Raw genomic sequence first — 14,972 nt, 5'->3', positions numbered from 1 at the left:
AACCCTGAACTCACCCCCTGAGCTCACCCCCCTGAACCCCCCCCCCTCTGAGCTCACCCCCCTGAACCCCCCCCCCTCTGAGCTCACCCCCCTGAACCCCCCCCCCCTCTTGAGCTCACCCCCCTGAACCCCCCCCCCCCCCCTCTGAGCTCACCCCCCTGAACCCCCCCCCCCCTGAGCTCACCCCCCTGAAACCCCCCCCTTCTGAGCTCACCCCCCTGACCCCCCCCCCTCTGAGCTCACCCCCCTGAACCCCCCCCCCCTGAGCTCACCCCCCTGAACCCCCCCCCCTCTGAACTCACCCCCCTGAACCCCCCCCCCTCTGAGCTCACCCCCCTGAACCCCCCCCCCTCTGAACTCACCCCCCTGAACCCCCCCCCTCTGAGCTCACCCCCCTGAACCCCCCCCCCTGAACTCACCCCCCTGAACCCCCCCCCCCTCTGAGCTCACCCCCCTGAACCCCCCCCCCCCTGAACTCACCCCCCTGAACCCCCCCCCCCTCTGAGCTCACCCCCCTGAAACCCCCCCCCCTTTGAACTCACCCCCCTGAACCCCCCCCCCTCTGAGCTCACCCCCCTGAACCCCCCCCCCCCTCTGAACTCACCCCCCTGAGCTCACCCCCCTGAACCCCCCCCCCTCTAAACTCACCCCCCTGAACCCCCCCCCCTCTGAGCTCACTCCCCTGAACCCCCCCCCCCTCTGAGCTCACCCCCCTGAACCCCCCCTCCCTGAACTCACCCCCCTGAACCCCCCCCCCTTCTGAGCTCACCCCCCTGAACCCCCCCCCCTCTGAGCTCACCCCCCTGAACCCCCCCCCCCCCTCTGAGCTCACCCCCCTGAACCCCCCCCCCTCTGAGCTCACCCCCCTGAACCCCCCCCCTCTGAGCTCACCCCCCTGAACCCCCCCCCCCTCTGAACTCATCCCCCTGAACCCCCCCCCCCCCCCCTCTGAGCTCACCCCCCTGAACCCCCCCCCCCCCTGAACTCACCCCCCTGAACCCCCCCCCCCTCTCAGCTCACCCCCCTGAACCCCCCCCCTCTGAGCTCACCCCCATGAACCCCCCCCCCCTGAACTCACCCCCCTGAACCCCCCCCCCCTGAACTCACCCCCCTGAACCCCCCCCCCCCTCTGAACTCACCCCCCTGAACCCCCCCCCCCTCTGAGCTCACCCCTCTGAACCCCCCCCCCCCTGAACTCACCCCCCTGAACCCCCCCCCCCTTGAGCTCACCCCCCTGAACCCCCACCCCCTCTGAGCTCACCCCCCTGAACCCCCCCCCCCTGAGCTCACCCCCCTGAACCCCCCCCCTCTGAGCTCACCCCCCTGAACCCCCCCCCCTCTGAGCTAACCCCCCTGAACCCCCCCCCCCCTGAGCTCACCCTCCTGAACCCCCCCCCCCCCTGAGCTCACCCCCCTGAACCCCCCCCCCTCTGAGATCACCCCCCTGAACCCCCCCCCTCTGAGCTAACCCCCCTGAACCCCCCCCCTCTGAGCTCACCCCCCTGAACCCCCCCCCCCCTGAGCTCACCCCCCTGAACCCCCCCCCCCCTCTGAGCTAACCCCCCTGAACCCCCCCCTCTGAGCTCACCCCCCTGAACCCCCCCCCCCTGAGCTCACCCCCCTGAACCCCCCCCCCCTCTGAGATCACCCCCTTGAACCCCCCCCCCCTGAACTCACCCCCCTGAACCCGCCCCCCCCCTCTGAGCTCACCCCCCTGAACCCCCCCCCCCTGAGCTCACCCCCCTGAACCCCCCTCCCCTCTGAGATCACCCCCCTGAACCCCCCCCCCCTGAACTCACCCCCCTGAACCCCCCCCCCCTCTGAACTCACCCCCCTGAACCCCCCCCCCTGAACTCACCCCCCTGAACCCCCCCCCCCTCTGAGCTCACCCCCCTGAACCCCCCCCCCTGAACTCACCCCCCTGAACCCCCCCCCCTGAGCTCACCCCCCTGAACCCCCCCCCCTGAGCTCACCCCCCTGAACCCCCCCCCCCCTGAACTCACCCCCCTAAACCCCCCCCCCTCTCTGAGCTCACCCCCCTGAACCCCCCTCCCCCTGAGCTCACCCCCCTGAACCCCCCCCCCTCTGAGCTCACCCCCCTGAACCCCCCCCCCCCCCTGAACTCACCCTCCTGAACCCCCCCCCCCCCCTGAGCTCACCCCCCTGAACCCCCCCCCCTCTGAGCTCACCCCCCTGAACCCCCCCCCCCCTGAACTCACCCTCCTGAACCCCCCCCCCCCGAGCTCACCCCCCTGAACCCCCCCCCTCTGAGCTCACCCCCCTGAACCCCCCCCTGAACTCACCCCCCTGAACCCCCCCCCCCTGAGCTCACCCCCCTGAACCCCCCCCCCCCCTCTGAGCTCACCCCCCTGAACTCACCCCCCTAAACCCCCCCCCTCTGAGCTCACCCCCCTGAACCCCCCCCCCTGAACTCACCCCCCCTGAACCCCCCCCCTGAACTCACCCCCCTAAACCCCCCCCCTCTGAGCTCACCCCCCTGAACCCCCCCCCCCTGAACTCACCCCCCTGAACCCCCCCCCCTGAACTCACCCCCCTGAACCCCCCCCCTCTGAGCTCACCCCCCTAAACCCCCCTCCCTCTGAGCTCACCCCCCTGATCCCCCCCCCCACTGAGCTCACCCCCCCTGAACCCCCCCCTGAACCCTGAACTCCCCTCCCCCTGAACTCACCCCTTGAACCCTGAACTCCCCTCCCCCTGAACCCCCCCCCCTGAACCCTGAACTCCCCTCCCCCTGAACTCACCCCTTGAACCCTGAACTCCCCTCCCCCTGAACCCCCCCCACACTGAACCCTGAACTCCCCTCCCCCCTGAACTCTACCCTCAGAACTATCTCACCATCATCACCACCACTGTCATCACCATCATCACCATCACCGCCACGCGAGCTATGGACAAGGTGCGCTCCGCCCTGGGACTCGACGCCACGGACGGAGACCAGTCCGTGCTCTCGGAGGTGAGTGCAGAGCGGGCCCAGGTAGCCTCCAGCGAGCCGGCGGGCCAAGTGCAGCATAATCACCACCACTACCATCATCATCACCACCATCATCATCATCACCACCATCATCATCACCATCAATCATCACCAGTTACGGATGATTGATAGTGAGTGAGTGGGGAGCGGTGGTGCAGTAGTTAGGGCGGTGAGTGGGTGAGTGAGTGAGTGGGTGAGTGAGTGAGTGGGTGAGTGAGTGGGTGGGTAAGTATGTGGGTGGGTGAGTGGGTGAGTGAGTGGGTGAGTGAGTGGGTGGGTAAGTATGTGGGTGGGTGAGTGGGTGAGTGAGTGGGTGAGTGAGTGGGTGGGTAAGTATGTGGGTGGGTGAGTGAGTGGGTGGGTGAGTGAGTGGGTGACTGGGTGGGTGAGTGGGTGAGTGAGTGAGTGAATGAGTGAGTGAGTGGGTGAGTGGGTGAGTGAGTGGGTGAGTGAGTGAATGAGTGGGTGAGTGAGTGAGTGGGTGAGTGGGTGGGTGAGTGGGTGAGTGGGTGAGTGAGTGAATGAGTGGGTGAGTGAGTGGGTGAGTGAGTGAATGAGTGGGTGAGTGAGTGAGTGGGTGAGTGGGTGGGTGAGTGGGTGAGTGGGTGAGTGAGTGAATGAGTGGGTGAGTGAGTGGGTAAGTGAGTGGGTGAGTGAATGAGTGGGTGAGTGAATGAGTGGGTGAGTGAGTGGGTGAATGAGCGAGTGGGTGAGTGGGTGAGTGAGTGGGTGGGTTAGTGGGTGGGTGAGTGAGTGGGTGAGTGGGTGGGTGAGTGAGTGGGCGAGTGGTTATGAATTTTATTTATTTATTTTATTTATTTCTGGCCGAGTTCACCTAAGCGCGCGCCGCCCGCATCTACGCGGAAGCGGCTCCACTGCGCATGCGCGGGAAACTTTCCCGAGCCATAACACGGGAATCGATTCCGGATTGCGACGTGCATCGGATCGATCTTTCAATGTTATTTAAATGAAGGGAATCGATTTCTCAAGTGTGGATGCTTTAGGTCGAATCGATTCTATCGAAAACCAAAAGTACGTTCAAGAAAACTTTGGAATCGATTCCCTTAGCGTCGAATCGATGTCCATTGTAATCGAATCGAGTGTTATTCATTTGGTTTGGGTTTAATATGGGAACGTTTATAGAGGCGACGTTTTGGGCCATGAGCCTTCTTCAGGACACAGTCACCCACCCACTCACCTACCCACTTACCCACTCATTCAGCCACTCACCCACCCACTCACCTACCAACTCACCCACTCACCTACCCACTCACCTACCCACTCACCTACCCACTCACCTACCAACTCACCCACTCACCTACCCACTCACCCACTCACTCACCTACCCACTCACCCATTCACTCACCTACCCACTCACTCACCTACCCACTCACCACTCACTCACCCACTCACCCACTCACTCACTCACCCACTCACCCACCCAGTCACCCACTCACTCACTTACCCACTCACCTACCCACTCACCCACCCACTCACCCATTCACTCACCTACCCACTCACTCACCTACCAACTCACCCATTCACTCACCCACTCACCCACCCACTCACCTATGCACTCACCCACACACCCACGCACTCATCCACTCACTCACCTACCCACTCACCTACCCATTCACTCACCTACCCACTCACCCACTCACCTACCCACTCACCTACCCACTCACTCACCTACCCACTCACCCACCCACTCACCTACCAACTCACCCGCTCACCCACTCACCCACCCACTCACCCATTCACCTACCCACTTATTCACCTACCCACTCACCCACTCACTCACCTACCAACCACCCACTCACCTACCCACTCACTCACTCACCCACCCACCCACTCACCCACTCACCTACCACCCACCCACTCACCCACTCAACTACCACCCACCCACTCACCCACTCACCCCACCCACCCACTCACCCACCACCCACTCACCCACCCACCCACCCACTCACCCACTCACCCACCACCCACCCCCACCCACCCACCCCCCACCCACCCACCCCCCACCACCCACCCACCCACCCCCCCACCCACCCACCACCACCCACCCACCCCACCCACCCACCCACTCACCCACTCACCCACTCACCCACCCCACCCACCCACCACCCACCACCCACCCACCCACCCACCACCCCACCACCCACCCACCCACCACCCACCACCCACCACCCACCCACCCACCCACCCACCCACCCACCACCCCCACTCACCCACCCACCCACCCACCCACCCCACCACCCACCACCCACCCACTCACCCCACCCACCCACCTACCCACCTACCCATCACCTACCCACTCACCCACCCACCACCACCAACCACCCACCCCCCACTCACCCACTCACCCCACCCACTCACCCACCCCACTCACCCACCCACTCACCCACCCACCCACCCACTCACCCCACTCACTCACCCACTCACCTACCCACCACCCATCACCTACCCACCACCCACCACCCACCACCCACCCACCACCACCACCCACCCACCACTCACCACCCACTACCCACCCACTCACTCACCCACTCACCCACCCACTCACCTACCAACTCACCCACCCACTCACTCACCCACTCACCTACCCACTCACCCACCCACCCACTCACCCACTCACCTACTCACCCACCCACTCACCCACTCACCCACTCACCTACCCACTCACTCACCTACCCACTCACCCACCCACTCACCTACCAACTCACCCGCTCACCCACTCACCCACCCACTCACCCATTCACCTACCCACTTATTCACCTACCCACTCACCCACTCACTCACCTACCAACTCACCCACTCACCTACCCACTCACTCACTCACCCACCCACCCACTCACCCACTCACCTACTCACCCACCCACTCACCCACTCAACTACTCACCCACCCACTCACCCACTCACCCACCCACTCACCCACTCACCCACTCACCCACTCACCCACCCACCCACCCACTCACCCACTCACCCACCCACCCACCCACTCACCCACTCACCCACCCACTCACCCACTCACCCACTCACCCACTCACCCACCCACCCACCCACTCACCCACTCACCCACTCACCCACCCACTCACCCACCCACCCACCCACTCACCCACTCACCCACCCACCCACTCACCCACTCACCCACTCACCCACCCACCCACCCACTCACCCACTCACCCACGCACCCACCCCACTCACCCACTCACCCACTCACCCACCCACTCACCCACCCACCCACCTACCCACCTACCCATTCACCTACCCACTCACCCACCCACTCACCCACGCACCCACCCACTCACCCACTCACCCACTCACCCACCCACTCACCCACCCACCCACCTACCCACCTACCCATTCACCTACCCACTCACCCACCCACTCACCTACCAACTCACCCACCCACTCACCCACTCACCCACCCACTCACCCACCCACTCACCCACCCACTCACCCACTCACCCACCCACTCACCCACTCACTCACCCACTCACCTACCCACCTACCCATTCACCTACCCACTCACCCACTCACTCACCCACTCACCTACCAACTCACCCACTCACTCACCCACTCACCTACCCACCCACTCACTCACCCACTCACCCACCCACTCACCTACCAACTCACCCACTCACTCACTCACCCACTCACCTACCCACTCACCCACCCACCCACCCACTCACCCACTCACCTACTCACCCACCCACTCACCCACTCACCCACTCAACTACTCACCCACCCACTCACCCACTCACCCACTCACCCACCCACTCACCCACCCACCCACCTACCCATTCACCTACCCACTCACCCACCCACTCACCCACTCACCCACCCACTCACCCACCCACTCACCCACCCACCCACCCACCCACTCACCCACCCACTCACCCACCCACCTACCCACCTACCCATTCACCTACCCACTCACCCACCCACTCACCCACTCACCCACCCACTCACCCACCCACTCACCCACTCACTCACCCACTCACCTACCCACCTACCCATTCACCTACCCACTCACTCACCCACTCACCTACCAACTCACCCACCCACTCACCTACCAACTCACCCACTCACTCACCCACTCACCTACCCACTCACCCACTCACCCACCCACCCACCTACCCACCTACCCATTCACCTACCCACTCACCCACCCACTCACCCACTCACCCACCCACTCACCCACCCACTCACCCACCCACTCACCCACTCACTCACCCACTCACCTACCCACCTACCCATTCACCTACCCACTCACTCACCCACTCACCTACCCACTCACCCACCCACTCACCTACCAACTCACTCACTCACTCACCCACTCACCTACCCACCCACCCACTCACTCACCCACTCACTCACCTACCAACTCACCTACCCACTCACCCACTCACCCACCCACTCACCCACTCACTCACCCACTCACTCACTCACTCACCCACTCACCCACTCACCCACCCACTCACCCACCCACTCACCCACCCACTCACCTACCAACTCACCTACCCACTCACCCACTCACCCACCCACTCACCCACTCACTCACCCACTCACTCACTCACCCACTCACCCACCCACCCACTCACCCACTCACTCACCCACTCACTCACCCACCCACTCACTCACCCACTCACCTACCCACTCATTCAATATCGTCAACATCGATTCTGGAATCGACAAGCTCCCCCTTAGCTCCGTAATCGCTGGAATCGATTCCTGAGTCGTTACTCGCCTTCCTGAGTCACGAGTTGATTTGAGAGACTCTGCACCCGCGGGGTGGACCTCTATGGTAGTGGGAGGTCGACCTCTCGCGATGGACAACTTGAGGAGGACTCTCCTGGGCCATGACGAGTCGGCCGAGGGGGATGGACTCCTGGCCGGGGTTCGTGACGCGACTAGGTCCACTCAGCCAGAACAACAAAAACACTCCACCGCTACTCCCCGTGGGCCTGCTAAGTCACTCGCTGAGTCACTCACTCGCTTAGTCAGTCACTCAGTCAGTCGCTTAGTCACTCACTCAGTCACGTAGTCACTCAGTCACTTAGTCACTCACTCAGTCACTCACTTAGTCAGTCAGTCACTCAGTCACTCACTCAGTCACTCAGTCATTCACTCAGTCACTCACTCACTTAGTCACTCAGTCACACACTCAGTCACTCACTCACTTAGTCACTCACTCAGCTACGCAGCCACTCACTGTGTGTCTCTGTGTGTGTTTGTGTGTGTGTGTCTGTGTGTGTGTCTGTGTGTGTGTGTCTCTGTGTGTCTGTGTGTGTCTCTGTGTGTGTGTGTCTGTGTGTGTCTCTGTGTGTGTGTCTCTGTGTGTGTCTGTGTGTGTCTCTGTGTGTGTGTCTCTGTGTGTGTGTGTCTGTGTGTGTCTCTGTGTGTCTGTGTGTGTCTCTCTGTGTGTGTCTCTGTGTGTGTCTCTGTGTGTCTGTGTGTGTGTGTCTCTGTGTGTGTGTGTCTGTGTGTGTCTGTGTGTGTCTCTGTGTGTGTCTCTGTGTCTCTGTGCGTGTCTCTGTGTGTGTCTCTGTGCGTGTCTCTGTGTGTGTCTCTGTGTGTCTCTGTGTGTGTCTCTGTGTGTCTGTGTGTGTGTCTCTGTGTGTGTGTGTCTGTGTGTCTCTGTGTGTGTCTCTGTGTGTGTCTGTGTGTGTCTGTGTGTGTCTGTGTGTGTCTCTGTGTGTGTCTCTGTGTCTCTGTGCGTGTCTCTGTGTGTGTCTCTGTGCGTGTCTCTGTGTGTGTCTCTGTGTGTCTCTGTGTGTGTCTCTGTGTGTCTGTGTGTGTGTCTCTGTGTGTGTGTGTCTGTGTGTGTGTCTCTGTGTGTGTGTGTCTGTGTGTGTGTCTCTGTGTCTGTGTGTCTCTGTGTGTCTCTGTGTGTCTCTGTCTGTGTGTGTCTCTGTGTGTGTCTGCAGGTCTCAGAAGCGACTACTCTGGGCTATGGAACTCGCCTGAAGGGCTTCGCTGTCTGCTTCTGCCTGGGGGTCTTGTGCTCCATCCTGGTGAGTCACTCCAGACCCCCCAAGACCCCCCCAGACCCCTCTATGTGTGTCTATGTGTGTCTGTCTATGTGTCTGTGTGTCTGCTCACAATTATTAAGGACCTTCAAGATGGTGAGCAGGTCTGGGTAAAACTACGTGGCCGGTAGTCAGAGCCTTTCTCTGTTCACCTTGGGGTCCGACAGGGATGTCCTCTAGGCTCCCACATTATTTGAACATCTATTTCGACTGCGTAGTTCGTGAAGCCTTCAATAGCTGTACCGGGGGAATTTCCATCTGGTACAGATACAATGTTGAGGCTGATCGATGCCCGGGTGCGATCAAGGGATGGCTCCCTGTTGGTCAACCACGTTATGTATGCCGATGATTTGGTAATAGCTGCTCATTCAGAGGAGGAGTTGGAGACGCTGCTGCTGAGACTGGAGCTTGCTACTAAAAGGTGGGGCCTTACCATCAGCCCCACCAAAACTAAGCACCTGCCTGGGTATTTTGTACCATCGGACACTCCACCCCCACAACTCCCAATCAGTGATGGGGCAGTAGTGGAGAGAGTGGAGAGTTTCCCATACCTGGGCAGTGTGCTCATGACTGGCTCCGGTTTAACAGCAGAGGTCTCACTCCGAATCAGTCAACCGGCAATATCTTTTCATCGGTTGCATAACGCAGCTGTGTGGAAGCTACCTGGTCTGTCGCTCCGCACGAAGCTTCAGGTCTTCTCGGCCACAGTCATTCCCTCCCTTCTCTGCGCTTGCGAAACGTGGACCCCCCTAATGGAGCATCTTCGCCGGTTGAAAACATTTAGGCTGGCCTCCCTACGATCCATCCTGGGTTTGACCAGGCTGGATTGTGTGAGGAGCTCACAAGTCCTTGAAAGATCTGGGCAAAGTCCCATCAGTGAGCTCCTCCGGCAGGCAATGCTGAGTTGGCTGGGTCATGTAGCCCGCATGCCCAGCCACCGCATGCCTAAACAGCTTTTGTTCGGCCGGATCGAGGGGGCTAAACGGGCGCGGCACGGGCTGGAGAAGAGATGGAGTGATGTGGTACAGGAGGACGTGGAGCTGAGTGGACTTGCCGATGACTGGTACCAGCGGTGTCAAGATCGGCCTCAGTGGAGGAGGCTCGTGAAGGACGCTACTGGGCAGTTGGAGGCAGTCGCCCTCCAACAACAACGGAGGGCGGAGGAGCGACGCTCACAACAACGAGCGGAGCGCGGGGTGGCTAAAGCACAGCAAGTTGGTACAGTAGGGGGCACAGGTGGTGCATCAGCCAGTCGTCTCGGTCATCTCGGTCAGTCGACCCGTGGCACCTGCTGGGTCTGCTCCGTGACCTCCTGCCAGCGGGCGTTCGACACTTCACGTGGCAGCCTCAAGGTGCACTTGGCCTGGCACAAGCGTCGTGGTGACGTCACCGCCACTTAGTGGCGAATGGCGGTTGTTGTTGTTGTGTGTCTCTGTGTGTGTAGGGAGCGATCTTCATGTGGTTGCCACATGGCCTCACTCTGTTCGCTGTCTTCTACACCGTCTATGTGTGTGTGTCTATGTGTCTATGTGTGTGCGTGTCTGTGTGTGTCACTGTGTGTGTGTGTCTATGTGTGTGTGTGTCTATGCCTGGCACAAGCGTCGTGGTGACGTCACCGCCACTTAGTGGCGAATGGCGGTTGTTGTGTCTATGTGTGTGTCTATATGTCTATGTGTGTGTCACTGTGTGTGTGTGTGTCTGTGTGTGTCTCTGTGTGTAGGGAGCGATCTTCCTGTGGTTGCCCCATGGCCTCACTCTGTTCGCTGTCTTCTACACCGTGGGAAACGTCGCCTCCATCGGAAGGTGGGGGGAGTGGGGGGAGTGGGGGGGATAGTGGGGGGTTAGTGGGGGGGGAGTGGGGGGGAGTGGGGGGAGAGTGGGGGGAGTGGGGGGAGGGTAGGGGGAGTGGGGGGGGGAGTGGGGCAGACGTGAGGAGAGTTGGGGGGGAGAGTGGGGGGGGAGAGTGGGGAGAGTGGGGGGGGAGAGTGGGGGGGGAGAGTGGGGGGGGGGAAGAGTGGGGGGGGGGAGAGTGGGGGGGGGGAGAGTGGTGGGGGGGGAGACACATTGAGACACGGGATCCTAGAGAGAGAGAGAGAGACGCAGTGATAAACCCCACGACGTTTCCATGGCAACTGGAGCGGCCATCTTCAGGAGAAGGAGTCTCGGCCTCTAAAGTCAAACTCTGTGTAGAGGTTTCGCCTGGCGACAGACGCTGCTGTTGCCATGGTAACGTCGTGGTTTTATTGTATTTTTGTTATTTTCATTCACTTTGTAATTACTAGTTTTATTCACTTACAGTAGAAGCTCTGGTCACGACCATAATTCGTTCCATAACTTTGGTCGCAATCCGATTTAAAGCTTTCGTGACTGCAGGGATTCATCTTCTTGGTTCTTTCGGTAAAGTCACGTAGAAGGGAAATAATAAAATAATACAAAATTAACCCGTAAAAACAAACTTTTTCACTATAAATCCTTTATATGCGTGGCGGCTAGAGTCCTCTCGTCCTCTGGCTTGAGATGGCTGCCACCTATGGGTCAGATTATTGTCTGCCACCATTAAGCAATTGGTAATTCAATATTTTAAAAAATTTCCCTAAACAGTGTAGAATTTTGGAAATGTTTTTTCACGAAAATGTATTGTCACGCACAACGAGTCTGTGTGGAAAATGTCAGCTCGATTGGATCACGGGAAGTGGGTTAAAAAACGACCGAAAGATTTGCACGGTCGTAAGCGCGCAAGCAAGCACGCAAGCAAGCAAGCAAGCGAACTTAATATAAAGGATGAAAAAATAAAATGTATTATATTATTTTATTATGTTTTATTTGTATTCTTTTGTTACTTCCCTTCTACGTGACTTTAGCGAAAGAACCGAGAAGATATGTACGTAACTGTTACGCTTCGTGTTGTGAATAAAAAGAATCGACAAATGTGAATAAAATAATTTTATGAAAGTGAATAAAAATGATCAAAAAATATTTTAAAAACAATAATAGAAAATAAAGTGAATAAATATGATAGCAAATCGAGTGAATAAAAATACTAAAAAAATTAATTGTAAACAAACAACAGGAAATTTGGCGCTCACAAAAACAAAATGGCGCGGAAGGCGGCCATGTTTGATCGTCACCCGAGTTTGTGTTCGTGACCAGAGGTTCCACTGTCATTTGTAGTAATTGTCAGAGGTGGGACAAAGTCATTGTTATGCAAGTCCAAGTCGAGTCGCAAGTCATCAAATTCATGACTCGAGTCTGACTCGAGTCCAAGTCACATGACTCGAGTCCACATCTCATAGGTGGGACAAAGTCATTGTTATGCAAGTCCAAGTCGAGTCGCAAGTCATCAAATTCATGACTCGAGTCTGACTCGAGTCCAAGTCACATGACTCGAGTCCACATCTCATAGGTGGGACAAAGTCATTGTTATGCAAGTCCAAGTCGAGTCGCAAGTCATCAAATTCATGACTCGAGTCTGACTCGAGTCCAAGTCACATGACTCGAGTCCACACCTCATAGGTGGGACAAAGTCATTGTTATGCAAGTCCAAGTCGAGTCGCAAGTCATCAAATTCATGACTCGAGTCTGACTCGAGTCCAAGTCACATGACTCGAGTCCACACCTCATAGGTGGGACAAAGTCATTGTTATGCAAGTCCAAGTCGAGTCGCAAGTCATCAAATTCATGACTCGAGTCTGACTCGAGTCCAAGTCACATGACTCGAGTCCACACCTCATAGGTGGGACAAAGTCATTGTTATGCAAGTCCAAGTCGAGTCGCAAGTCATCAAATTCATGACTCGAGTCTGACTCGAGTCCAAGTCACATGACTCGAGTCCACACCTCATAGGTGGGACAAAGTCATTGTTATGCAAGTCCAAGTCGAGTCGCAAGTCATCAAATTCATGACTCGAGTCTGACTCGAGTCCAAGTCACATGACTCGAGTCCACATCTCATAGGTGGGACAAAGTCATTGTTATGCAAGTCCAAGTCGAGTCGCAAGTCATCAAATTCATGACTCGAGTCTGACTCGAGTCCAAGTCACATGACTCGAGTCCACATCTCATAGGTGGGACAAAGTCATTGTTATGCAAGTCCAAGTCGAGTCGCAAGTCATCAAATTCATGACTCGAGTCTGACTCGAGTCCAAGTCACATGACTCGAGTCCACACCTCATAGGTGGGACAAAGTCATTGTTATGCAAGTCCAAGTCGAGTCGCAAGTCATCAAATTCATGACTCGAGTCTGACTCGAGTCCAAGTCACATGACTCGAGTCCACATCTCATAGGTGGGACAAAGTCATTGTTATGCAAGTCCAAGTCGAGTCGCAAGTCATCAAATTCATGACTCGAGTCTGACTCGAGTCCAAGTCACATGACTCGAGTCCACATCAGTCAGAGGTGGGACAAAGTCATTGTTATGCAAGTCCAAGTCGAGTCGCAAGTCATCAAATTCATGACTCGAGTCTGACTCGAGTCCAAGTCACATGACTCGAGTCCACATCTCATAGGTGGGACAAAGTCATTGTTATGCAAGTCCAAGTCGAGCCGCAAGTCATCAAATTCATGACTCGAGTCTGACTCGAGTCCAAGTCACATGACTCGAGTCCACATCTCATAGGTGGGACAAAGTCATTGTTATGCAAGTCCAAGTCGAGTCGCAAGTCATCAAATTCATGACTCGAGTCTGACTCGAGTCCAAGTCACATGACTCGAGTCCACATCTCATAGGTGGGACAAAGTCATTGTTATGCAAGTCCAAGTCGAGTCGCAAGTCATCAAATTCATGACTCGAGTCTGACTCGAGTCCAAGTCACATGACTCGAGTCCACATCTCATAGGTGGGACAAAGTCATTGTTATGCAAGTCCAAGTCGAGTCGCAAGTCATCAAATTCATGACTCGAGTCTGACTCGAGTCCAAGTCACATGACTCGAGTCCACACCTCTGGTAATTGTATTCACTTTCTCAGGTTTTTTCGGTAAAGTCACCATGTAGGTAAAAAAAACATTAAAATGAATGAAAGTAAAATAAAACAAATTTTATTTTGTTAAAATAAAAAATAAAACAAATTTTATTTTGTTTTGTTTTATTTTACTTTCATTAATTTTAATGTTGTTTTTACCTACATGGTGACTTTACCGAAAAAACCTGAGAATGTGAATCATTGCAGTCACGAAAGCTTCAAATCTAGAATGTATTCACTTTATATTTAATATTTTTATTCACTTTATTTTGAGTATGTTTTTAATAACTTTATTTTTATTATTTGATTAACTTACTTTTTATTATTTGTATCCAGTTTATTTGTTATTATTTTTAATCACTTTATTTTTTATTATTTTTATTCGCTTGATTTTCTATCATGTTTATTCACTTTATTTGCTATTATTGTTTTTAAAATATTTTTTGATCATTTTTATTCACATTGAAAAATATATTTTAAATCACTTTTGTACGATTCTTTTTATTCACTTTATTTTTTACTTTTTTATTCACTTTATTTTAAAAAATGTATTTTCATTAATTAAAAAAAAATTTCACTTTATTTGTATCCACTTTATTTGCATGATTATTTTTTTTTCACTTTATTTTTTTATTTTTTTCAATTTATTTTTTATTGTGTTTATTCACTTGATTTTTTTTTTATCTACGTGGCTACGGAAAAAACGGAACAGTCACGCAAAGTTTTTAGTCAAAATTTGTATCAATGCTGGTTGTGATTTTAATGACTGTCTCTGTGTGTGTGTCTGTGTGTGTGTGTGTCTGTGTGTGTGTCTGTGTGTGTGTCTGTGTGTGTGTGTGTCTGTGTGTGTGTCTCTGTGTGTGTCACTGTGTCTGTGTGTGTGTCTGTGTGTGTCTGTGTGTGTGTGTGTGTCTGTGTGTGTGTGTCTGTGTGTGTGTGTGTGTCTGTGTGTGTGTGTCTGTGTGTATGTCTGTGTGTGTGTGTAT

The 14,972-nt window shown here is 55.7% G+C and overlaps 1 protein-coding gene across 1 annotated transcript in view; it reads left to right on the top strand.

Moving 5' to 3' along the window:
* Positions 1-7,745: 7,745 nt before the first annotated feature.
* The window catches only part of LOC144954845 (vesicle transport protein SFT2B-like), a 22,758-nt gene continuing 15,531 nt past the window's right edge, over positions 7,746-14,972 (top strand). The window contains exons 1-3 of the mRNA XM_078885246.1: positions 7,746-7,895; positions 8,926-9,012; positions 10,748-10,830. Of these exons, the coding sequence (XP_078741372.1) occupies positions 7,800-7,895; positions 8,926-9,012; positions 10,748-10,830 (266 nt within the window). The 5' untranslated portion in view covers positions 7,746-7,799. The remainder of the gene's footprint in view (positions 7,896-8,925; positions 9,013-10,747; positions 10,831-14,972) is intronic.

The sequence above is a fragment of the Lampetra fluviatilis genome, unplaced genomic scaffold (genome assembly GCF_964198595.1).
Source record: "Lampetra fluviatilis unplaced genomic scaffold, kcLamFluv1.1 SCAFFOLD_172, whole genome shotgun sequence".
NCBI classification, from domain to species: Eukaryota; Metazoa; Chordata; class Hyperoartia; order Petromyzontiformes; family Petromyzontidae; genus Lampetra; species Lampetra fluviatilis.
Note: the sequence above shows the minus strand (reverse complement) of the source record. Positions and strands in the feature narration are given on the sequence as shown.